Source organism: Oncorhynchus gorbuscha, linkage group LG22, assembly GCF_021184085.1.
Source record: "Oncorhynchus gorbuscha isolate QuinsamMale2020 ecotype Even-year linkage group LG22, OgorEven_v1.0, whole genome shotgun sequence".
Taxonomy (NCBI): domain Eukaryota; kingdom Metazoa; phylum Chordata; class Actinopteri; order Salmoniformes; family Salmonidae; genus Oncorhynchus; species Oncorhynchus gorbuscha.
The window spans coordinates 45,402,508-45,427,750 of NC_060194.1; the positions used below are offsets into that span (position 1 = coordinate 45,402,508).

General features: G+C 44.4%; 1 protein-coding gene across 3 annotated transcripts in view; it reads left to right on the plus strand.

Moving 5' to 3' along the window:
• The window catches only part of hhatla (hedgehog acyltransferase like, a), a 37,279-nt gene extending 16,066 nt beyond the window's left edge, over positions 1-21,213 (plus strand). For 2 of the 3 annotated variants that reach the window (XM_046322622.1, XM_046322621.1), the window contains 11 exons: positions 8,429-8,496; positions 8,794-8,907; positions 9,615-9,641; positions 10,950-11,144; positions 11,825-12,034; positions 12,279-12,450; positions 17,727-17,871; positions 18,254-18,289; positions 18,513-18,714; positions 19,551-19,692; positions 20,397-21,213. In XM_046322622.1, the coding sequence (XP_046178578.1) occupies positions 8,429-8,496; positions 8,794-8,907; positions 9,615-9,641; positions 10,950-11,144; positions 11,825-12,034; positions 12,279-12,450; positions 17,727-17,871; positions 18,254-18,289; positions 18,513-18,714; positions 19,551-19,692; positions 20,397-20,554 (1,469 nt within the window). In that variant the 3' untranslated portion in view covers positions 20,555-21,213. The remainder of the gene's footprint in view (positions 1-8,428; positions 8,497-8,793; positions 8,908-9,614; positions 9,642-10,949; positions 11,145-11,824; positions 12,035-12,278; positions 12,451-17,726; positions 17,872-18,253; positions 18,290-18,512; positions 18,715-19,550; positions 19,693-20,396) is intronic. The other variant, XM_046322624.1, reaches the window with a different exon arrangement.
• Positions 21,214-25,243: the final 4,030 nt, after the last annotated feature.

The window sequence follows — 25,243 nt, forward strand, 5'->3', positions numbered from 1 at the left end:
GTTGTACAGTAGGTTGTACAGTAGGTTGTACAGTAGGTTGTATTATAGGTTGTAGGGTTGTACAGTAGGTTGTATTATAGGTTGTACAGTAGGTTGTATTATAGGTTGTACAGTAGGTTGTACAGTAGGTTGTATAGGTTGTACAGTAGGTTGTACAGTAGGTTGTATTATAGGTTGTACAGTAGGTTGTACAGTAGGTTGTATTATAGGTTGTACAGTAGGTTGTATTATAGGTTGTACATTAGGTTGTACAGTAGGTTGTATTATAGGTTGTACATTAGGTTGTACAGTAGGTTGTACAGTAGGTTGTATTATAGGTTGTACAGTAGGTTGTACAGTAGGTTGTATTATAGGTTGTACAGTAGGTTGTATTATAGGTTGTATTGTAGGTTGTATTATAGGTTGTACAGTAGGTTGTACAGTAGGTTGTATTATAGGTTGTACAGTAGGTTGTACAGTAGGTTGTATTATAGGTTGTACAGTAGGTTGTACAGTAGGTTGTATTATAGGTTGTACAGTAGGTTGTATTATAGGTTGTACATTAGGTTGTACAGTAGGTTGTATTATAGGTTGTACATTAGGTTGTACAGTAGGTTGTACAGTAGGTTGTTGTAGGATCATGTGAACTGCTGGTTAGTGCTCATTGTCAGTATTTATGGTTGAACTTTAGAGATTGCTTTATTTTTCTCCCTCTATCTGTCATAAGGCCCTTACTTTCAGATGTACCAGGATGCCCGGCAGCAAGGTTGTCTTTTCATGCCTTGGACCTGAGAAACACAGCTCTCGTGCTCCCTGTCAAGAGTATTTCTGTCACCACCTCGGAAAGTGCTGCTCTTTTCCTCGTCTCCTGTTGCGTGGAATATTTCAGTTCAATCATCGAGGGCCATGATACACGCTGGAACATAATCTCCTCAAAAATGAGGACGGCTTTGAGGATATGATTATTATTGTGGAAAATATGAAGGGCTTTGTGATAACTAAGTAGGTTATGCAATGCTGATGGGGGCTTTGCTCAATATGCTGCGGCTCTCTTTTTTCAACATTTCCCCCATTTAAACATATTTATTAGTATAACCAAAGTGTTGTAACATACAGTTGAAGTCGGAAGTTTACATTTAAAAAAATATATATTTATTACAAAAAACACAAGGAAGAGGTAACATTAAAGTATTAGAACATGAAGGACAAATAATACAGCATCAAGACACTATCAAACACGACAGCATCAAGACACTATCAAACACTACAGCATCAAGACACTATCAACCACTACAGCATCAAGACACTATCAAACACTACAGCATCAAGACACTATCAAACACTACAGCATCAAGACACTATCAAACACTACAGCATCAAGACACTATCAAACACTACAGCATCAAGACACTATCAAACACTACAGCATCAAGACACTATCAAACAAGATCAAGACACTATCAAACACTACAGCATCAAGACACTATCAAACACTACAGCATCAAGACACTATCAAACACTTTCAGCATCAAGACACTATCAAACACTACAGCATCAAGACACTAGTTCAAACACTCAAGCATCAAGACACTATCAAACACTACAGCATCAAGACACTATCAAACACTACAGCTTCAAGACACTATCAAACACTACAGCATCAAGACACTATCAAACCCAGCATCAAGACACTATCAAACACGACAGCATCAAGACACATCAAACACTACAGCATCAAGACACTATCAAACACTACAGCATCAAGACACTATCAAACACTACAGCATCAAGACACTATCAAACACTACAGCATCAAGACACTATCAAACACTACAGCATCAAGACAAACAAACAAGATCAAACATGCCCAGTCCATCCTGCAACAGAGCCATCCTTATGTGTGATATATGTCCTCAGTTTCCTCATGATCACAATCTTGTGAAACCCGAACCCTCCAAGATCCCCCCACAGTTCCCCAATATCTGTCCCTCAACCATTCGACCATCCAACCCTCAGCTTCCCTCAGCCCATCCCATCCCAACCCTCAGCTTCCCTCAGCCAATCCCATCCCAACCCTCAGCTTCCCTCAGCCCATCACATCCCAACCCTCAGCTTCCCTCAGCCCATCCCATCCCAGCCCTCAGCTTCCCTCAGTCTATCCCATCCCAACCCTCAGCTTCCCTCAGCCCATCCCATCCCAACCCTCAGCTTCCCTCAGCCCATCCCATCCCAACCCTCAGCTTCCCTCAGCCCATCCCATCCCAACCCTCAGCTTCCCTCAGCCCATCCCATCCCAACCCTCAGCTTCCCTCAGCCCATCCCAACCCTCAGCTTCCCTCAGTCCATCCCATCAATCTCTGCTGGCCACCCACTTTGTGTTTCTACGCAACACATATCTTTCAACTATGCTGTGATGTTTAACGTACAATTTCAATATATCTTATCGAATAGAATCCACAGATTGCGTGTTGAAGATAAATACTTTTATTAAGAGTATTAGTATATTAGCAATTGACTGACCCGGTCTCTCCAGATCTCCTAACAGTACTATTTCTAGGGTCAATTTTAGATCCATGCTGTGCATTTTCAGCCATTCCTGAACCTGAGACCAGAAAAAGGCTACCTGAGGGCATGCTGCTGCTCTTACCAAAATAACACACTCAAAGGAAATATCAACACGTAACTGTCTTTTTTTCTTCCTCTTCCAATTACACAAGTTCAAAGGTTAAAAAAAGATTGTATCAGACAGAAGATGGATGCGGTTTGCCTGGCTACCCAGACTCCTTAGCCTGGCTACCCAGACTCCTTAGTCTGGCCAAATGCCACACCATGCCCACGAACGTTAGAACGAGAGCAGCAGAAGAACTCAGTTTGATTCGTCCGGCTAGGATATGATACAAACACTCTAAAACACATTAACAACAGATAAATCACACAGTAGACATGATTCTGGAGATCTCAGTTCAAGCTATTCCAATGTAACCACTCCTAAAGAGCCTGTCTGAGTTCCCCTCATCTCTAATGGAATCCAACAGAGCCTGTCTGAGTTCTCCTCATCTCTAATGGAATCCAACAGAGCCTGTCTGAGTTCCCCTCATCCCTGACAGAATCCACCAGAGCCTGTCTGAGTTCCCCTCATCTCTAATGGAATCCAACAGAGCCTGTCTGAGTTCCCCTCATCTCTGACAGAATCCACCAGAGCCTGTCTGAGTTCCCCTCATCTCTGACAGAATCCACCAGAGCCTGTCTGAGTTCCCCTCATCTCTGACAGAATCCAACAGAGCCTGTCTGAGTTCCCCTCATCTCTAATGGAATCCAACAGAGCCTGTCTGAGTTCCCCTCATCTCTAATGGAATCCAACAGAGCCTGTCTGAGTTCCCCTCATCTCTGACAGAATCCACCAGAGCCTGTCTGAGTTCCCCTCATCTCTAATGGAATCCAACAGAGCCTGTCTGAGTTCCCCTCATCTCTGACAGAATCCAACAGAGCCTGTCTGAGTTCCCCTCATCTCTAATGGAATCCACCAGAGCCTGTCTGAGTTCCCCTCATCTCTGACAGAATCCAACAGAGCCTGTCTGAGTTCCCCTCATCAAATCAAATCAAATTTATTTATATAGCCCTTCGTAGATCAGCTGATATCTCAAAGTGCTGTACAGAAACCCAGCCTAAAAACCCAAACAGCAAGCAATGCAGGTGTAGAAGCACGGTGGCTAGCAAAAACTCCCTAGAAAGGCCAAAACCTAGGAAGAAACCTAGAGAGGAACCAGGCTATGTGGGGTGGCCAGTCCTCTTCTGGCTGTGCCGGGTGGAGATTATAACAGAACATGGCCAAGATGTTCAAATGTTCATGAATGACCAGCATGGTCGAATAATAATAAGGCAGAACAGTTGAAACTGGAGCAGCAGCACAGTCAGGTGGACTGGGGACAGCAAGGAGTCATCATGTCAGGTAGTCCTGGGGCACGGTCCTAGGGATCAGGTCATTTGAAACTGGAGCAGCAGCATGGCCAGGTGGACTGGGAACAGCAAGGAGTCATCATGTCAGGTAGTCCTGGGGTATGGTCCTAGGGCTCAGGTCCTCCGAGAGAGAGAAATAAAGAGAGAAGGAGAGAATTAGAGAACGCACACTTAGATTCAAACAGGACACCGAATAGGACAGGAGAGGTACTCCAGATATAACAAACTGACCCTAGCCCCCCGACACATAAACTACTGCAGCATAAATACTGGAGGCTGAGACAGGAGGGGTCAGGAGACACTGTGGCCCCATCCGAGGACACCCCCGGACAGGGCCAAACAGGAAGGATATAACCCCACCCACTTTGCCAAAGCACAGCCCCCACACCACTAGAGGGATATCTTCAACCACCAACTTACCATCCTGAGACAAGGCTGAGTATAGCCCACAAAGATCTCCGCCACGGCACAACCCAAGGGGGCGCCAACCCAGACAGGATGACCACAACAGTGAATCAACCCACTCAGGTGACGCACCCCCTCCAGGGACGGCATGAGAGAGCCCCAGTAAGCCAGTGACTCAGCCCCTGTAATAGGGTTAGAGGCAGAGAATCCCAGTGGAAAGAGGGGAACCGGCCAGGCAGAGACAGCAAGGGCGGTTCGTTGCTCCAGAGCCTTTCCGTTCACCTTCCCACTCCTGGGCCAGACTACACTCAATCATATGACCCACTGAAGAGATGAGTCTTCAGTAAAGACTTAAAGGTTGAGACCGAGTTTGCGTCTCTGACATGGGTAGGCAGACCGTTCCATAAAAATGGAGCTCTATAGGAGAAAGCCCTGCCTCCAGCTGTTTGCTTAGAAATTCTAGGGACAATTAGGAGGCCTGCATCTTGTGACCGTAGCGTACGTGTAGGTATGTACGGCAGGACCAAATCAGAGAGATAGGTAGGAGCAAGCCCATGTAATGCTTTGTAAGTCAGCAGTAAAACCTTGAAATCAGCCCTTGCTTTGACCGGAAGCCAGTGTAGAGAGGCTAGCACTGGAGTAATATGATCAAATTTTTTGGTTATAGTCAGGATTCTAGCAGCCGTATTTAGCACTAACTGAAGTTTATTTAGTGCTTTATCCGGGTAGCCGGAAAGTATAGCATTGCAGTTGTCTAACCTAGAAGTGACAAAAGCATGGATACATTTTTCTGCATAATTTTTGGACAGAAAGTTTCTGATTTTTGCAATGTTACGTAGATGGAAAAAAGCTGTCCTTGAAATGGTCTTGATATGTTCTTCAAAAGAGAGATCAGGGTCCAGAGTAACGCCAAGGTCCTTCACAGTTTTATTTGAGACGACTGTACAACCATTAAGATTCATTGTCAGATTCAACAGAAGATCTCTTTGTTTCTTGGGACCTAGAACAAGCATCTCTGTTTTGTCCGAGTTTAATAGAAACTTTGCAGCCATCCACTTCCTTATGTCTGAAACACATGCTTCTAGCGAGGGCAATTTTGGGGCTTCACCATGTTTCATTGAAATGTACAGCTGTGTGTCATCCGCATCTCATCTCTGACAGAATCCAACAGAGCCTGTCTGAGTTCCCCTCATCTCTGACAGGATTCAACAGAGCCTGTCTGAGTTCCCCTCATCTCTGACAGAATCCAACAGAGCCTGTCTGAGTTCCCCTCATCTCTGACAGAATCCAACAGAGCCTGTCTGAGTTCCCCTCATCTCTGACAGAATCCAACAGAGCCTGTCTGAGTTCCCCTCATCTCTGACAGAATTCAACAGAGCCTGTCTGAGTTCCCCTCATCTCTAATGGAATCCAACAGAGCCTGTCTGAGTTCCCCTCATCTCTGACAGAATCCAACAGAGCCTGTCTGAGTTCCCCTCATCTCTGACAGAATCCAACAGAGCCTGTCTGAGTTCCCCTCATCTCTGACAGAATCCACCAGAGCCTGTCTGAGTTCCCCTCATCTCTAATGGAATCCAACAGAGCCTGTCTGAGTTCTCCTCATCTCTAATGGAATCCAACAGAGCCTGTCTGAGTTCCCCTCATCTCTGACAGAATTCAACAGAGCCTGTCTGAGTTCCCCTCATCTCTGACAGAATCCAACAGAGCCTGTCTGAGTTCCCCTCATCTCTAATGGAATCCAACAGAGCCTGTCTGAGTTCCCCTCATCTCTGACAGAATCCAACAGAGCCTGTCTGAGTTCCCCTCATCTCTGACAGAATCCACCAGAGCCTGTCTGAGTTCCCCTCATCTCTGACAGAATCCAACAGAGCCTGTCTGAGTTCCCCTCATCTCTAATGGGAATCCAACAGAGCCTGTCTGAGTTCCCCTCATCTCTGACAGAATCCAACAGAGCCTGTCTGAGTTCCCCTCATCTCTGACAGAATCCAACAGAGCCTGTCTGAGTTCGCCTCATCTCTGACAGAATCCACCAGAGCCTGTCTGAGTTCCCCTCATCTCTGACAGGATTCAACAGAGCCTGTCTGAGTTCCCCTCATCTCTAATGGAATCCAACAGAGCCTGTCTGAGTTCTCCTCATCTCTAATGGAATCCAACAGAGCCTGAGTTCCCCTCATCTCTGACAGAATCCAACAGAGCCTGTCTGAGTTCCCCTCATCTCTGACAGAATCCACCAGAGCCTGTCTGAGTTCCCCTCATCTCTGACAGGATTCAACAGAGCCTGTCTGAGTTCCCCTCATCTCTGACAGAATTCAACAGAGCCTGTCTGAGTTCCCCTCATCTCTGACAGGATTCAACAGAGCCTGTCTGAGTTCCCCTCATCTCTGACAGAATCCAACAGAGCCTGTCTGAGTTCCCCTCATCTCTGACAGAATCCAACAGAGCCTGTCTGAGTTCCCCTCATCTCTGACAGAATTCAACAGAGCCTGTCTGAGTTCCCCTCATCTCTGACAGAATCCAACAGAGCCTGTCTAAGTTCCCCTCATCTTTGATGGAATCCAACAGAGCCGTTCTGAGTTCCCCTCATCTCTGACAGAATCCAACAGAGCCTGTCTGAGTTCCCCTCATCTCTAATGGAATCCAACAGAGCCTGTCTGAGTTCCCTTCATCTCTGACAGAATCCAACAGAGCCTGTCTGAGTTCCCCTCATCTCTGACAGAATCCAACAGAGCCTGTCTGAGTTCGCCTCATCTCTAATGGAATCCAACAGAGCCTGTCTGAGTTCTCCTCATCTCTAATGGAATCCAACAGAGCCTGTCTGAGTTCCTCTCATCTCTAATGGAATCCAACAGTGCCTGTCTGAGTTCTCCTCATCTCTAATGGAATCCAACAGAGCCTGTCTGAGTTCCCCTCATCTCTAATGGAATCCAACAGAGCCTGTCTGAGTTCTCCTCATCTCTAATGGAATCCAACAGAGCCTGTCTGAGTTCCCCTCATCTCTGACAGAATCCAACAGAGCCTGTCTGAGTTCCCCTCATCTCTGACAGAATCCACCAGAGCCTGTCTGAGTTCCCCTCATCTCTGACAGGATTCAACAGAGCCTGTCTGAGTTCCCCTCATCTCTGACAGAATTCAACAGAGCCTGTCTGAGTTCCCCTCATCTCTGACAGAATCCAACAGAGCCTGTCTGAGTTCCCCTCATCTCTGACAGAATTCAACAGAGCCTGTCTGAGTTCCCCTCATCTCTGACAGAATCCAACAGAGCCTGTCTGAGTTCCCCTCATCTCTAACAGAATCCACCAGAGCCTGTCTGAGTTCCCCTCATCTCTAATGGAATCCAACAGAGCCTGTCTGAGTTCCCCTCATCTCTAATGGAATCCAACAGAGCCTGTCTGAGTTCCCCTCATCTCTAATGGAATCCAACAGAGCCTGTCTGAGTTCCCCTCATCTCTAATGGAATCCAACAGAGCCTGTCTGAGTTCTCCTCATCTCTAATGGAATCCAACAGAGCCTGTCTGAGTTCCCCTCATCTCTAATGGAATCCAACAGAGCCTGTCTGAGTTCCCCTCATCTCTGACAGAATCCAACAAAACTCTCACATTTTGTAATGAACTTCGTCTGTTGTTTGGAGAGTCAGACCGAAATGCAGCGTGTAGGTTACTCATGACTTTTAATGAAGAATAATGCGGTACATGAGATAACTGAAAATACGAAAACAACAAACGAGTGAAACAAATACAGCCTATCTGGTGACTAACACTAAGACAGGTACAATCACCCACGAAATACAACGCGCACTCAGGCTGCCTAAATACGGTTCCCAATCCGAGACAACGAGAATCAGCTGACTCCAATTAGGAATCGCCTCAGGCAGCCAAGCCTAACTAGACACACCCCTAATAATACACACTCCCAATTCATACAAACCCCAATACGAAATACAACATATAAACCCATGTCACACCCTGGCCTACCCAAACATATAACAAAAACACAAGATACAATGACCAAGGCGTGACACATTTGTTTTAAATGGTTTGTCCATCAGTCGTCAGTGTACAGTAATTCCCTTTCCTGTTTTGATTTTCAGACAACGTGAACAGAAAAGTGTTCAAGAAGAGTGTGAAACCAGGATGGCATTACTTTGGAAGGAAAATGGTCAGTGGTTCATTCCCAGTATGTAATGTACAAGCCATCCCATACACTGAAACCGATTAAACCTAGTCCTGGACTGAAATGTGAGATTTTCCATTGAGCATGCAATTTAGTCCAGTACTCGGCTTAATCTGTTCTAACTAATTGGAATTGATTTATCTCTCTGTTCCTCGTGAGACTGTGTTGCCTCACTAATACATTTTACACACTTTTTATTTTATTTGTTGAAATTGATGAAATTGATGTGTGAATTTATATATTTTTGTTTTTTCAACTATTTGTTTTTTTCATGTGTTATAGGACGTTGCTGATTTTGAATGGGTGATGTGGTTCACAACATTCCGCAATCACATCCTATTCGCCCTCGCCGGTCATGTGATCTTTGCCAAAATCTGCTCCCTGATATCTCCCAGGGTGTGTATTCACAGTTACAATGACTTGCCACACTCAAAATGTAGGTCTCAAAAGGCACCCTTATAGGGCTCTGGGCAATATAGTAGTGCACTATAGAGAGATTAGGATCCCAGTGAGGGATAAAGCCTAAATGTAGCTTTTTAGGTTTGTGTAACAATTTACATTAAGGGAAAGGGGGGATACCTAGTCAGATGTACGACTGAATGCATTCAACTGAAATGTGTCTTCTTTACTTAACCCAACCCCACTGCCTTAATCGACATGCATGCCAGTTGTTGGGGGTTAACTGCTTTGCTCAGAGGCAGAACGACAAGATTTTTACCTAGCGGTCCTGACGCCTCTAGTTGCTCGTATACCTGTGTAGTACCACTGTAATTACGCATAAAAAAACAACATTGTATTAACATGTTGCTATAGTAACTGAATGTTAATTTGCATAACACTGTAATTTGGAGTGTTGTTTTGTTTGTTGTTTGTTTTGTTTGTTTTGTTATTATTGTATAATCCTGCCTAGTAAAAAGCACGAGTTGGCTGACTAATGGAATAGCACATTTATGTACAATCAAAGATTATTATCAATATCAATCATTTATGTACAATCAAAGATTATTATCAATATCAATCATTTAAGGCGGTAAACACCTGACAAATGTGTTCATGTATGTTTTCAAACATGCTTTTTGTTTTGTTTTACGCTTGCGGTGAAGATTGGTATGGATGATTGGTATTGCAAGGTAACATTTTTCAACAATAGATAACTCTTAATTTAAAAAAATATATATATATATGAAAAAAAGGTATTTCATTTCATCCCAACCGTCATCACTTTAGTGTAATCAACCATCTATAACGTCGTCATCGCTGCTGTTTGGTTCCTAATGCATCTGTTGGATACGTATGTCGTCTGGAGTATATTACATCATAGTAATAATGGCCTGGTTTTATCACTACAATCAGTGACATTTCTGATAACATTTTATTAACCTTGTAATTAAGTTATAATAACATTTTATTAACCTTGTAATTAAGTTATAATAACATTTTAATAACCTTGTAATTAAGTTATAATAACATTGATTTAACCTTGTAATTAAGTTATAATAACATTGATTTAACCTTGTAATTAAGTTATAATAACATTGATTTAACCTTGTAATTAAGTTATAATAACATTGATTTAACCTTGTAATTAAGTTATAATAACATTGATTTAACCTTGTAATTAAGTTATAATAATATTTTATTAACCTTGTAATTAAGTTATAATAACATTTTATTAACCTTGTAATTAAGTTATAATAATATTTTATTAACCTTGTAATTAAGTTATAATAACATTTTCTTAACCTTGTAATTAAGTTATAATAACATTGTATTAACCTTCTAATTAAGTTATAATAACATTTTATTAACCTTGTAATTAAGTTATAATAACATTTTATTAACCTTGTAATTAAGTTATAATAACATTGATTTAACCTTGTAATTAAGTTATAATAAAATTTTATTAACCTTCTAACTAAGTTATAATAACATTTTATTAACCTTGTAATTAAGTTATAATAACATTTTTATTAACCTTGTAATTAAGTTATAATAACATTTTATTAACCTTGTAATTAAGTTATAATAACATTTTTATTAACCTTGTAATTAAGTTATAATAACATTGATTTAACCTTGTAATTAAGTTATAATAACATTGCTATATAGTTGTAATAATAACATATCATACAATTTTTACAACATTGTCACAACATTGTTACAACATTGTTACAACATTGTAATAATATTATCATAATAACTTTGTAATAACATGATCATAACAACATTGTAATAACATTAACATAACAACTTTGTAATAACCTTTTGGTAACCTTATAACAACCTTGCAATAACATTGTAATATGTATATATATATATATATATATATATATATATATATATATATATATATATATATATATATATATATATATATATATATATTCAAATAACCGTGTTACAACCTTGTAATAATGTTGGCTCTTCCTGCTCCACAGCACAGGTCGTTGATCTATGGATTGTACGGTGGTTTGGCGGTGCTGGTCAGTATGGGCGGGGGCTTCCTGGCTCTGGTCCTTTCACACTGCTTCATCCTCTACAGCGTGGCTCTGGTCAAGAGGAAGTGGATCGTCTTCGTCGCCGGTCTCGCCAGTCTGGCCACCTTCAAGATGGAACCTTTTAATACTTGGCAGGTGGGTTGGCTAAACTTAGATCTGATTGGTTGATTTAGACCACTTGAAATATTTCTACCCTATTCCTGTCCTTGTCTCAACAACGTCAAGCAAGTGTCAGGTTAGTGTTCGCACTCAACTATTGGTACGATGGATTCACAACATCATGTCCTGTGTATTCAGGACTAAACTTTAACGGTCCAGTACTATCCTGGTACATAGCTAGTGTAGATTCACCTTTTCCCAGGGCTGAGGGAATAAATGTCAGTCCTGGAAGTGCTATCTTTTTGACTGCGATTAGACACACATTTCAAAGTAAATATGCACCAAATGTCATTAGTATTTTGAACTAACTTCCTAATTTATGTAGCTTAACTTTCTAGAATGGATTTTTTAATAGTCATTGGTGTATTAGTTCTTGAATAGAAGTTTGAAGTCTTGACAAAGTATGGCATCCATTTTGGGAAGATGTCAGTTGTTTGACAAAAGTTCCTCAGTAATGACTGACATTGGGGCGGCAGGGTAGCCTAGTGGTAACCAAAAGGTTGCAAGTTCGAATCCCCGAGCTGACAAGGTACAAATCTGAACAGGCAGTTAACCCCACTGTTCCTAGGCCATCATTGAAAATAAGAATTTGTTCTTAACTGACTTGCCTAGTTAAATAAAGGTCAAATAAAACATCATGTTCACATCTCCTCCAGCAAGGTTTTGTGACGGGCTACTTCGACCTGCAAGACATCCTGTTCTACGGAGGATCCTGTTTCACCATAATGCGCTGCATGAGCTTTGCTCTGGAGAATTGTGAGAAGAAGGATGGCAACTACACCTTCACTGACCTGCTCAAATACAACTTCTACCTTCCATTCTTCTACTTTGGACCCATCCAGACTTTCGATCAGTTCCATGTTCAGGTGAGTCATTCTTCTACTTTGGACCCATCCAGACGTTCCATCAGTACCTTGTTCAGATGAGTTATATCCTTGAGCAGGTGAAGCTGGCAGTCATAATTGTAATATTTCACTAGAGTATTTAGTTCATCAATTTGATGTCACTTTAGTTTGTTTTCTATATATTTGTTGTTTTATAGAACTAATGTATTGGTCAGTTATTTTGTTTTACCATATCATGATCTTTAAACTTTGATCCCCCCCCCAGGCCAACAACCCTAACCTGACCCGTAAGCAGAGAGAGATGTGGAACATTACCACCGGGGCTTTGTTGCACCTGGGAGTCATTTTTGTGGTGGACGTGTTCTTCCACTACCTGTACATCCTGACCATCCCCAACGACATGAAGCTGGTCAAGCAGCTGTCCGACTGGTCCTTGGGTCAGTTCAGCTAACCTTTAAGGTTCATCATGTATCAGTGTGGGCCAAGGAGGTTTTCCTGAGCAGGAACCCATAATCATGGAAAAAGGTTATAGCCCTTCTTATCAAGCATTGAAATACACCAAGACCCGGGATTCAATCCCATCACACTTTGTCGACAATGCACCTTTTAAGGGCAATGTTTCCCGTGTTCGCAGAGACCGCATTCACGGTAAACACTGCATATGTTTTCTTCAATGGTAAACACTGCATACGTTTTCTCAATCGGAAATGACTTTTTAATGGTACATTGTCGATGGGATTGAATCCCGGCCCAATGCTGGGCATACACTACACGACTTCGAAATAATAACACATTTCCCGATTTTCTTGTCACAAATCTTTCATTCAAACCATCCTCAACCCCAGGATGTGGGTGCTCACATTACACCATGATTCCCTAGTTAATCATGACCTGCATTTCTCGGGTTCTCGTAAAAATGCCATAAAGCAAACATAACTGAAACATAACCAAACATAACCAAACATAACGCAAACAGCGAGCTGCTTTATTAGTGTGCACAATTAATGTGTTGAGAAACATCAAGAAAGAAATGGAAGAGGTGCAGAATATGGACCAGCCAATGGAAGAGGCTCAGAATATGGACCAGCCAATGGAAGAGGCTCAGAATATGGACCAGCCAATGGAAGAGGCTCAGAATATGGACCAGCCAATGGAAGAGGCTCAGCATATGGACCAGCCAATGGAAGAGGCGCAGCATATGGACCAGCCAATGGAAGAGGCTCAGAATATGGACCAGTCAATGGAAGAGGCTCAGAATATGGACCAGCCAATGGAAGAGGCTCAGAATATGGACCAGCCAATGGAAGAGGTGCAGAATATGGACCAGTCAATGGAAGAGGCTCAGAATATGGACCAGCCAATGGAAGAGGCTCAGAATATGGACCAGCCAATGGAAGAGGTGCAGAATATGGACCAGCCAATGGAAGAGGCTCAGAATATGGACCAGTCAATGGAAGAGGCTCAGAATATGGACCAGCCAATGGAAGAGGCTCAGAATATAGACCAGCCAATGGAAGAGGCTCAGCATATGGACCAGCCAATGGAAGAGGCGCAGCATATGGACCAGCCAATGGAAGAGGCTCAGAATATGGACCAGTCAATGGAAGAGGCTCAGAATATGGACCAGCCAATGGAAGAGGCTCAGAATATGGACCAGCCAATGGAAGAGGTGCAGAATATGGACCAGTCAATGGAAGAGGCTCAGAATATGGACCAGCCAATGGAAGAGGCTCAGAATATGGACCAGCCAATGGAAGAGGTGCAGAATATGGACCAGCCAATGGAAGAGGCTCAGAATATGGACCAGTCAATGGAAGAGGCTCAGAATATGGACCAGCCAATGGAAGAGGCTCAGAATATGGACCAGCCAATGGAAGAGGCTCAGAATATGGACCAGCCAATGGAAGAGGCTCAGAATATGGACCAGTCAATGGAAGAGGCTCAGAATATGGACCAGCCAATGGAAGAGGCTCAGAATATGGACCAGCCAATGGAAGAGGCGCAGAATATGGACCAGCCAATGGAAGAGGTGCAGAATATGGACCAGCCAATGGAAGAGGCACAGAATATGGACCAGCCAATGGAAGAGGCTCAGAATATGGACCAGTCGATGGAAGAGGCGCAGGATATGGACCAGACAATGGAAAAGGCGCAGAATTCGGACCAGACAATAGAAGAGGCGCAGAATATGGACCAGCCAATCTGTCTTACATCACCTCGGTCCACACGGTGCATGTTGTTGTTGCTCTCCTCTTCACCATCTTTGTTTTGGTCTCACATGCTAAGGGCTCATTGGCTATTGGCAGTAGTCCGTTGCCCAATTGCGTCGTAGCACTGCTCATACTACAAGATGTACGACAAAAATGTCTGACATGTCAGAAATGTATAAGGTCATCCGACAGGGGTCTGGAGAACGGAACAGTCATCATCATAAAATTTGTAACAAAACTGTCATTTGGGGCGGCAGGGTAGTCTAGTGGTTAGAGTGTAGAGGTGGCAGGGTAGCCTAGTGGTTAGAGTGTAGAGGCGGCAGGGTAGACTAGTGGTTAGAGTGTAGAGGCGGCAGGGTAGCCTAGTGGTTAGAGTGTAGAGGCGGCAGGGTAGCCTAGTGGTTAGAGTGTAGAGGCGGCAGGGTAGCCTAGTGGTTAGAGTGTAGAGGTGGCAGGCTAGCCTAGTGGTTAGAGTGTAGAGGCGGCAGGGTAGCCTAGTGGTTAGAGTGTAGAGGCGGCAGGGTAGTCTAGTGGTTAGAGTGTAGAGGCGGCAGGGTAGTCTAGTGGTTAGAGTGTAGAGGCGGCAGGGTAGTCTAGTGGTTAGAGTGTAGAGGCGGCAGGGTAGTCTAGTGGTTAGAGTGTAGAGGCGGCAGGGTAGTCTAGTGGTTAGAGTGTAGAGGCGGCAGGGTAGCCTAGTGGTTAGAGTGTAGAGGCGGCAGGGTAGTCTAGTGGTTAGAGTGTAGAGGCGGCAGGGTAGTCTAGTGGTTAGAGTGTAGGGGTGGCAGGGTAGCCTAGTGGTTAGAGTGTAGAGGCGGCAGGGTAGCCTAGTGGTTAGAGTGTAGAGGTGGCAGGGTAGTCTAGTGGTTAGAGTGTAGAGGTGGCAGGGTAGTCTAGTGGTTAGAGTGTAGGGGTGGCAGGGTAGCCTAGTGGTTAGAGTGTAGAGGCGGCAGGGTAGCCTAGTGGTTAGAGTGTAGAGGCGGCAGGGTAGCCTAGTGGTTAGAGTGTAGAGGTGGCAGGGTAGCCTAGTGGTTAGAGTGTAGAGGTGGCAGGGTAGTCTAGTGGTTAGAGTGTAGGAGCGGCAGGGTAGCCTAGTGGTTAGAGTGTAGAGGTGGCAGGGTAGTCTAGTGGTTAGAGTGTAGAGGCGGCAGGGTAGCCTAGTGGTTAGAGTGTAGAGGCGGCAGGGTAGCCTAGTGGTTAGAGTGTAGAGGCGGCAGGGTAGCCTAGTGGTTAGCGGCAGGGTAGCCTGTGGTTAGAGTGTAGAGGCGGCAGGGTAGCCTAGTGGTTAGAGTGTAGAGGCGGCAGGGTAGCCTAGTGGTTAGAGTGTAGAGGAGGCAGGGTAGTCTAGTGGTTAGAGTGTAGAGGAGGCAGGGTAGTCTAGTGGTTAGAGTGTAGGGGCGGCAGGGTAGCCTAGTGGTTAGAGTGTAGAGGTGGCAGGGTAGTCTAGTGGTTAGAGTGTAGAGGTGGCAGGGTAGCCTAGTGGTTAGAGTGTAGAGGAGGCAGGGTAGTCTAGTGGTTAGAGTGTAGAGGTGGCAGGGTAGTCTAGTGGTTAGAGTGTAGAGGTGGCAGGGTAGTCTAGTGGTTAGAGTGTAGAGGCGGCAGGGTAGCCTAGTGGTTAGAGTGTAGAGGAGGCAGGGTAGTCTAGTGGTTAGAGTGTAGAGGAGGCAGGGTAGTCTAGTGGTTAGAGTGTAGAGGCGGGAGGGTAGCCTAGTGGTTAGAGTGTAGGGGCGGCAGGGTAGCCTAGTGGTTAGAGTGTAGAGGTGGCAGGGTAGCCTAGTGGTTAGAGTGTAGAGGCGGCAGGGTAGCCTAGTGGTTAGAGTGTAGAGGCGGCAGGGTAGTCTAGTGGTTAGAGTGTAGAGGCGGCAGGGTAGCCTAGTGGTTAGAGTGTAGAGGTGGCAGGGTAGTCTAGTGGTTAGAGTGTAGAGGCGGCAGGGTAGCCTAGTGGTTAGAGTGTAGAGGTGGCAGGGTAGCCTAGTGGTTAGAGTGTAGAGGTGGCAGGGTAGCCTAGTGGTTAGAGTGTAGAGGAGGCAGGGTAGCCTAGTGGTTAGAGTGTAGAGGCGGCAGGGTAGCCTAGTGGTTAGAGTGTAGAGGTGGCAGGGTAGCCTAGTGGTTAGAGTGTAGAGGAGGCAGGGTAGTCTAGTGGTTAGAGTGTAGGGGCGGCAGGGTAGCCTAGTGGTTAGAGTGTAGAGGTGGCAGGGTAGTCTAGTGGTTAGAGTGTAGAGGTGGCAGGGTAGCCTAGTGGTTAGAGTGTAGAGGAGGCAGAGTAGTCTAGTGGTTAGAGTGTAGAGGTGGCAGGGTAGTCTAGTGGTTAGAGTGTAGAGGTGGCAGGGTAGTCTAGTGGTTAGAGTGTAGAGGCGGCAGGGTAGCCTAGTGGTTAGAGTGTAGAGGTGGCAGGGTAGTCTAGTGGTTAGAGTGTAGAGGAGGCAGGGTAGTCTAGTGGTTAGAGTGTAGAGGCGGCAGGGTAGCCTAGTGGTTAGAGTGTAGGGGCGGCAGGGTAGTCTAGTGGTTAGAGTGTAGAGGCGGCAGGGTAGCCTAGTGGTTAGAGTGTAGAGGCGGCAGGGTAGCCTAGTGGTTAGAGTGTAGAGGTGGCAGGGTAGTCTAGTGGTTAGAGTGTAGAGGCGGCAGGGTAGCCTAGTGGTTAGAGTGTAGAGGTGGCAGGGTAGTCTAGTGGTTAGAGTGTAGAGGTGGCAGGGTAGCCTAGTGGTTAGAGTGTAGAGGTGGCAGGGTAGCCTAGTGGTTAGAGTGTAGAGGAGGCAGGGTAGCCTAGTGGTTAGAGTGTAGAGGAGGCAGGGTAGCCTAGTGGTTAGAGTGTAGAGGTGGCAGGGTAGTCTAGTGGTTAGAGTGTAGAGGTGGCAGGGTAGCCTAGTGGTTAGAGTGTAGAGGTGGCAGGGTAGCCTAGTGGTTAGAGTGTAGAGGAGGCAGGGTAGCCTAGTGGTTAGAGTGTAGAGGAGGCAGGGTAGCCTAGTGGTTAGAGTGTAGAGGAGGCAGGGTAGTCTAGTGGTTTAGAGTGTAGAAGCGGCAGGGTAGTCTAGTGGTTAGAGTGTAGAGGCGGCAGGGTAGCCTAGTGGTTAGAGTGTAGAGGTGGCAGGGTAGCCTAGTGGTTAGAGTGTTGGACTAGTAACCGGAAGGTTGCAAGTTCAAACCCCCGAGCTGACAAGGTACAAATCTGTCGTTCTGCCCCTGAACAGGCGGTTAACCCACTGTTCCTAGGCCGTCATTGAAAATAAGAATTTGTTCTTAACTGACTTGCCTGGTTAAATAAAGGTTAGAAGAAAAAGTTAATCGCATGTCGTTTCAAATAATGCATGATCTGACAGGAACTTATTTTGTCTCGTCTGTAGCTGGCCTGGCCTACTGTAACCTGGTGTATGTCTGGTCTCTCTGTCTCGTCTGTAGCTGGCCTGGCCTACTGTAACCTGGTGTATGTCTGGTCTCTCTGTCTCGTCTGTAGCTGGCCTGGCCTACTGTAACCTGGTGTATGTCTGGTCTCTCTGTCTCGTCTGTAGCTGGCCTGGCCTACTCTAACCTGGTGTATGACTGGGTGAAGGCAGCGGTGATGTTTGGGGTGATCAACACTGTGGCCAGACTGGATCATCTGGATCCTCCTCAGCCTCCTAAGTGTATCACCATGCTCTACGTGTTCGCTGAGACGTAAGTGTCCAACCACCACAGGGATTCACAGGTACTGAATCCCTGTGGATAAGAGCATTGGTCCAGTAATCGAATGGTCGCTGGTTCGAATACGAGAGACGAATAGGTGAAAAATCTCTCGAATGTGCCCTTGTGCAAAGCACTTAAAACTTAATTGCTCCTGTAAATCGCTCAGGGATAAGAGTGTCTGCTACATGGCGTGAATGCATGTCTCAGAACCCTTCACATGTGAACACTTGTCTAGTGAATGTCGGAAGCTGTGTTCTGTGCCATGTCATTATACACCTACTACTGGACGTGGACATCACAATGAGTATTGAGTTTTAGGTCAATGAATATAGAGTCCATGCTCTCTAACTAATATCCTCTCTTCAATTTGTAGGCACTTTGACAGAGGCATCAATGACTGGCTGTGCAAGTGAGTGTCCCATAGTCGATATAGATGGCAAAACATTTTCAAAACCCTCTCAATGCCCAGAATTCATTTTAAAGTTTATTTACTCCCCAATATCAGTGGTCCCTAAACGGTTTCACTCTGGCCCCACTCCCATCATTGGGGAACATCCTTTGATGACCAGAGACAAAACCATGAATCCTTGAGTACTAACAAACGGTGTCTCCATCTCGATCTCCTCTGACAGGTATGTGTACGATTACATTGGAGGAAGCCACAAACATATCTTCAAGGAGCTTGTGGCGACCATCTGTACGTTCGTTGTGACCACTTTGTGGCTGGGTCCATGTGAGCTGGTCTACATCTGGTCGTTCTTCAACTGCTTTGGTCTCAACCTGGAGCTCTGGGTGGACAAGATCTTCTCCTTACCTCCCTTCTCCAACATCGAGGTAAGTTAACACCCGCAGCAAACCACCCTGCCTCCCACTACTGACTTGCCTCTGAAGCTGTTTGATCCTTGGGTGGGAGACCAGATGCTGCTGGAAGTGGTGTTGGAGGGCCAATAGGAGGCACTCTTTCGTCTGGTCAACAACAAAACATATCCAAATGCCCCAGGGCAGTAACTGGGGACATTGCCCTGTGTAGGGTGCTGTCTTTTGGATGGGATGTCCTGACTCTCTGTGGTCACTAAAGATTCCATGGCACTTATCGTAAGAGTCGGGGTGTTAACCCTGCAGTCCAGGCTAAATTCCCAATCTGAGCCTCATACCATCATGGCCACCTAATCATCCCCAGTTTCCAATTGGCTCATTCATCCCCCCTCTATTATCCCACATCTATTCCCCAAGTCATTGCTGTAAATGAGAATGTGTTCTCAGTTAACTTACCTAGTAAAGTAAGGGTTCAAAAAAAATGTTATTGATAATGAATGGATGCTATGTGGGAAAGAGCTGTTCTATGGTAGACCAACCCTCATCCTGGGGGGGGGGAGGGGCTACTGTACCGTCTGCAGGAGAGGCTACTGTACCCTCTGGGGGGGGGCTACTGTACCCCAGCTGTGTACTGATATGAATCAGCTGCTCATTGGAATCACCTGGTTAAATAAAGGTGAAATAAAAATAAAAATGATTAGCTGAATCAGGTGTGCTGCCAATGTTACCATAATGGCTCCCAATATTTAAATATTGCTTTGAAATCCAATCCTTTCAGATTCATATCTGCAGGAGTGGCTGTAGAAAATAAGGTCTGGAGACTGATTGAGTCCCTATGTCCCCTCTGTCCACAGTATGCCATAGGTGAGGCCATGTCTCGTAGAATCAGAGCCGTCTTCGGGGCCCTCAACTTCTGGACTATCATCCTCTACAACGTCCTGGCTCTCAACAGTCTGGAGTTTGCTAAGCTGGTGGGAAAAAGACTGATCGTCCAAGGTAAGAAGGACCTTTACTGTAGTGGACAACACAAAGAACGATGCTCAAAAGTCATGGGGAAAAAGTATATTCCATAATTACATTACAGGCCAAAAGTAAATATTGTATGTAGTTGCCACAGAGAATAACAGCTTGTTGGTCTGAGGTGTTCTTGACCAGTCTGATAAAGATGTCCTCCTTCTTTGGAAACTGTTCTTGACCAGTCTGACAAAGAAGTCCTCCTTCCTTGGAAGCTGTTCTTGACCAGTCTGATAAAGATGTCCTCCTTCCTTGGAAGCTGTTCTTGACCAGTCTGATAAAGATGTCCTCCTTCCTTGGAAACGGTTCTTGACCAGTCTGATAAAGATGTCATCCTTCCTTGGAAACTGTTCTTGACCAGTCTGATAAAGATGTCCTCCTTCCTTGGAAACTGTTCTTGACCAGTCTGATAAAGATGCCCTCCTTCCTTGGAAACTGTTCTTGACCAGTCTGATAAAGATGTCCTCCTTCCTTGGAAACTGTTCTTGACCAGTCTGATAAAGATGTCCTCCTTCCTTGGAAACTGTTCTTGACCAGTCTCACAAAGATGTCCTCCTTCCTTGGAAACTGTTCTTGACCCATCTAGTTTACATTGAAAATGGCAGTTGTTCAAAAGTATATTTTCTCCATCTTATATTTCACATCTTTCTCTAGTCTACTTCTCACTTCTTGTCTCTGTCTTCCAGGTTTCCCTCTGTCCACCCTGTCTGTACTGTTTGTGACCTACTGTGGTGTTCAGCTGGTGAAGGAGAGGGAGAGAAAACAAGCCTTTTTGGATGACCCCGAGCCAGCGGCCGTGCCCCAAGACATGCCTGAGGAGGTCGGAAAAATGAAAGCTGAGTAAACGCATAAACAAGGAGAAAACAGAAAACTTCATTTTGTTTTTTGAGGACCTGGTTTTCACATCAACAACCCCCCCCCCAGCCCCTTTCATATTTGTACACCCTTGAGCTTCCATACTGTACTGAATCGTACCAGACTGTCACAAGTCACAGGTAATCATCGTCGTGGCAACTCTTCTACTACTACTACTACCAAGTTGTCACCATGACAACTACTACTCTACCACTCTGTTGGTTTTGAAAAAACAAAGCATTATTTTATTATTTTTAACTGTGAAAAGTCCTGAAGTGCACTTGCTGTAGATAATCGTCATTTGACACGTACCCTCGTCCTTTTTGGTACATACACCGAAGGTACATTTTTGTATATTCATATGAAACAAAAGATGGATATCAGGAAATTGAAGAGAGACAAGGCAAATATTTTATGCAGACACAGCTAATATATTGACATCACATGTTCTTATTTAGAGCGACTTACAGTAGTGATTGTATCCATTTTTTTGTACTGGTCCCCAGTGGGAATCAAACCCACATCCTTGGCATTGCACATTGTTGTCAAACACCTCTGAGCCAAATGTCTCTACATTTTGTTCAAGTGTCTTTTATGTCTGTTTTTAATGTACCAAAACTATTGCAGTAATACAAAACTGAAACCTCATAACTCTGTCTTGTTTGTGTTAATATTACATAGGCTTTTTTTGCAGAACGTTTATTTCTACTTGAGACCTAAATGACGTTAACATTTTTCATCTTACATCTTGAGAATTTCTTTAAGTAAGAGATCCATGTTACAGAAGAGGCCTACTTTATCTCTTGAGGATATTTTTAGGCTATTGTATTGGTTGAGCCCCCGTCTAACAAGAATCAAAGGGTTACAGTATTATTGAACAGAAAATGTGGTTCAAAATGGATGAATAATTTATAGAATGGATTACATTCTTATAAATAAATCTTTGTGTATATTGTTTTCATATGGAATGAACCCCAACACAAACATAGCACTAAAGTCCATCCCTCCATTCTACTATAGACATTATCAATGACTGCTCAACTCCATACAGTATCCATGACTGCTCAACTCCATACAGTATCCATGACTGCTCAACTCCATACAGTATCCATGACTGCTCAACTCCATACAGTATCCATGACTGCTCAACTCCATACAGTATCCATGACTGCTCAACTCCATACAGTATCAATGACTGTTCAACTCCATACAGTATCCATGACTGCTCAACTCCATACAGTATCAATGACTGCTCAACTCCATACAGTATCCATGACTGCTCAACTACATACATTATCCATGACTGCTCAACTCCATACAGTATCCATGACTGCTCAACTCCATACAGTATCCATGACTGCTCAACTCCATACAGTATCCATGACTGCTCAACTCCATACAGTATCCATGACTGCTCAACTCCATACAGTATCCATGACTGCTCAACTCCATACAGTATCCATGACTGCTCAACTCCATACAGTATCCATGACTGCTCAACTCCATACAGTATCCATGACTGCTCAACTCCATACAGTATCCATGACTGCTCAACTCCATACAGTATCCATGAATACTCAACTCCATACAGTATCCATGACTGCTCAACTCCATACAGTATCCATGACTGCTCAACTCCATACAGTATCAATGACTGTTCAACTCCATACAGTATCCATGACTGCTCAACTCCATACAGTATCCATGACTGCTCAACTCCATACAGTATCCATGACTGCTCAACTCCATACAGTATCCATGACTGCTCAACTCCATACAGTATCCATGACTGCTCAACTCCATACAGTATCCATGACTGCTCAACTCCATACAGTATCCATGACTGCTCAACTCCATACAGTATTCATGACTGCTCAACTCCATACAGTATCAATGACTGTTCAACTCCATACAGTATCCATGACTGCTCAACTCCATACAGTATCAATGACTGCTCAACTCCATACAGTATTCATGACTGCTCAACTCCATACAGTATCCATGACTGCTCAACTCCATACAGTATCCATGACTGCTCAACTCCATACAGTATTCATGACTGCTCAACTCCATACAGTATCCATGAATACTCAACTCCACTCTGCCATTATTTTACAGTAGAGATTAAGTGTGACATTTCTGCATCTCCCTCCTCCCCTCTCAGATGACACAGCCTGCTGCTGGATAAAGACCTGGGTTTAAATAGCATTAGAAATAATTTAAATACTTTGTATTGCGTTTCCTTAAGCTTGTCTGGGTTACCAGATGGGTGGGTTTTACACAATGGGAATATTCAATTGGTTGCATTGCAACAGACAAGCTCAATGAAATACAGTTGAATTATTTGAAATATTTGAAATACTATTTGATTCCAGGTCTGGCTGGCAACATGCCACTCTGAGAGGGTCTGGGCTGAGGACCTATTCTGACATCAGTGGGCACACGATGAAAGGCTCAAGTACCAAGGGATATGGGTTTAGTCTGGGACTCTCTGTCCTGTCACTGAAACCTGCTCAGTGAAATGTCTTCCGTCTAAGAGAGATTCAGTTGCACTGCATCTCAATACTATAAGCGTCAATACGGTCGTGGCCAAAAAGTTTTGAGAATGACACAAATATTAATTTTCAAAGTCTGCTGCCTCAGTTTGTATGATGGCAATTTGCATATACTCCAGATATCAGATAAATTGCAATGAATTGCAAAGTCCCTCTTTGCCATGCAAATGAACTGAATCTCAAAAAACATTTCCACTGCATTTCAGCCCTGCTAAAAAAGCACCAGCTGACATCAAGTCAGTGATTCTCTCGTTTACACAGGTGTGAGTGTTGACGAAGACAAGGCTGGAGATCACTCTGTCATGCTGGTTGAGTTTGAATAACAGACTGGAAGATTCAAAAGGAGGGTGGTGCTTGGAATCATTGTTCTTCCTCTGTTAACTATGGTTACCTGCAAGGAAACACGTGCCGTCATCATTGCTTTCCACCACAGTTCAGTGATAATATTTCTGTTCCGGTTGGGATTTGATAAGATTTGGAGACAACATAATAAACTGTTAGGAATACAACTTTCTGTCCTCAAATGTATTGTTGATGAACTCTCTAATGAATTCTCGGTGCTCTATGAAGGTACTCTATGTCTCCCACATGAAAACATACCTCCGGAACATTCCCACTGTCACCACAAGGGGGCCGTGTCTCACTGTCTAAAATCCCATGCGTCACTGATGAGGAGGATGTAGCCTAATGTACATTTATAAATCAAAGTTGCTCACTTCACATTCAGGACAAATGTCTCAGCCATTCATCACTCAACACTAGGATACGCAAGAGTGTCTCAAAGCTCTTCAGGAATCTACTTGTCCATGTCCTCTCTCATTCACACTGATCTGACAGGACGGGACAGGTCAGAGCAACATGGATCACACAGACTCCATGCTTCCATTCATTTTCATTCCATTTCTATCCAGTCTCAATCACATCAGTGCAGCACAAGGTGATAGCGTGTAAGAGAGTAAAGTTATCTAAAGTATGGAGACTTCAACGTCACCAAGACAAAGGAGCTGCCCGTGAACTACAGGAAAAGGAGCACGACCCAATTTACATCGACCTGGCTGTAGCGGAGCGGGTCGAGAGCTTCAAGTTCCTTGGTGTCCACATCACAAACAAACTATCATGGTTCAAACACACCAAGACAGTTGTGAAGAGGGCACGACAACACCTATTCCCTCTGAGGAGACTGAAAGGATTTAGCATGGGTCCCCAGATCCTCAAAAACTTCTACAGCTGCACCATCGAGAGCATTTTGACCGGTTGCATCACCGCCTGGTATGGCAACTGCTCTGCGTCTGACCGCAAGGCGCTACAGAGGGTAGTGTGTACGGCCCAGTACATCACTGTGGCCAAGCTTGCTGACATCCAGGACCTCTATAATAGGCGGTGTCAGAGGAAGGCCCTAAAAATAGGCAAAGACTCCAGCCTCCCGTCACAGACTGTTCTCTCTGCTACCGTACAGCAAGTGGTACCGAAGCACCAAGTCTAGGACAAAAAGGCTCCTTCAGCTTCTACCCCCAAGCCATTAGGCTGCTGAACAGTTAATCAAATGACAACCCAGACTATTTGCATTACTGCTACTCACTGTTTATTATCTATGCATAGTCACTTTACCCCATACCTACATGTACAAATTATCTCGACTAACCTGTACCCCCGCACGTTGACTCGGTATTGGTGCCGCCTGTATATAGCCTCGTTATTGTTATTGTTATTGGGTGGAATGTTATTATTTTTCATAATTAATAAACATTATTTGTTATTGTGTTGTTACTTTTTGTTTAGTTTAGTTTATTTCATAAATCATGTTTATATTTTTATATTATTTTCTTAAAACTGCACTGTTGTTCAGGGCTTGTAAGTAAGCATTTTTGCGCATGTGACAAGTACAATTAGATTTTCCATGCCTGGCTGAGTGGCGCATGAAGGGGGAGAACATGACACTCCCCTTTGGGCTGCAGGTCAGCTGTTGGTGGGGGATGGGGTAAGGGGGCTGTCCAGAGAGTAGAGAGAGAGAGAGAGAGAGAGAGAGAGAGAGAGAGAGAGAGAGAGAGAGAGAGAGAGAGAGAGAGAGAGAGAGAGAGAGAGAGAGAGAGAGAGAGAGAGAGACCCAAAGAGACTGTAGGGAG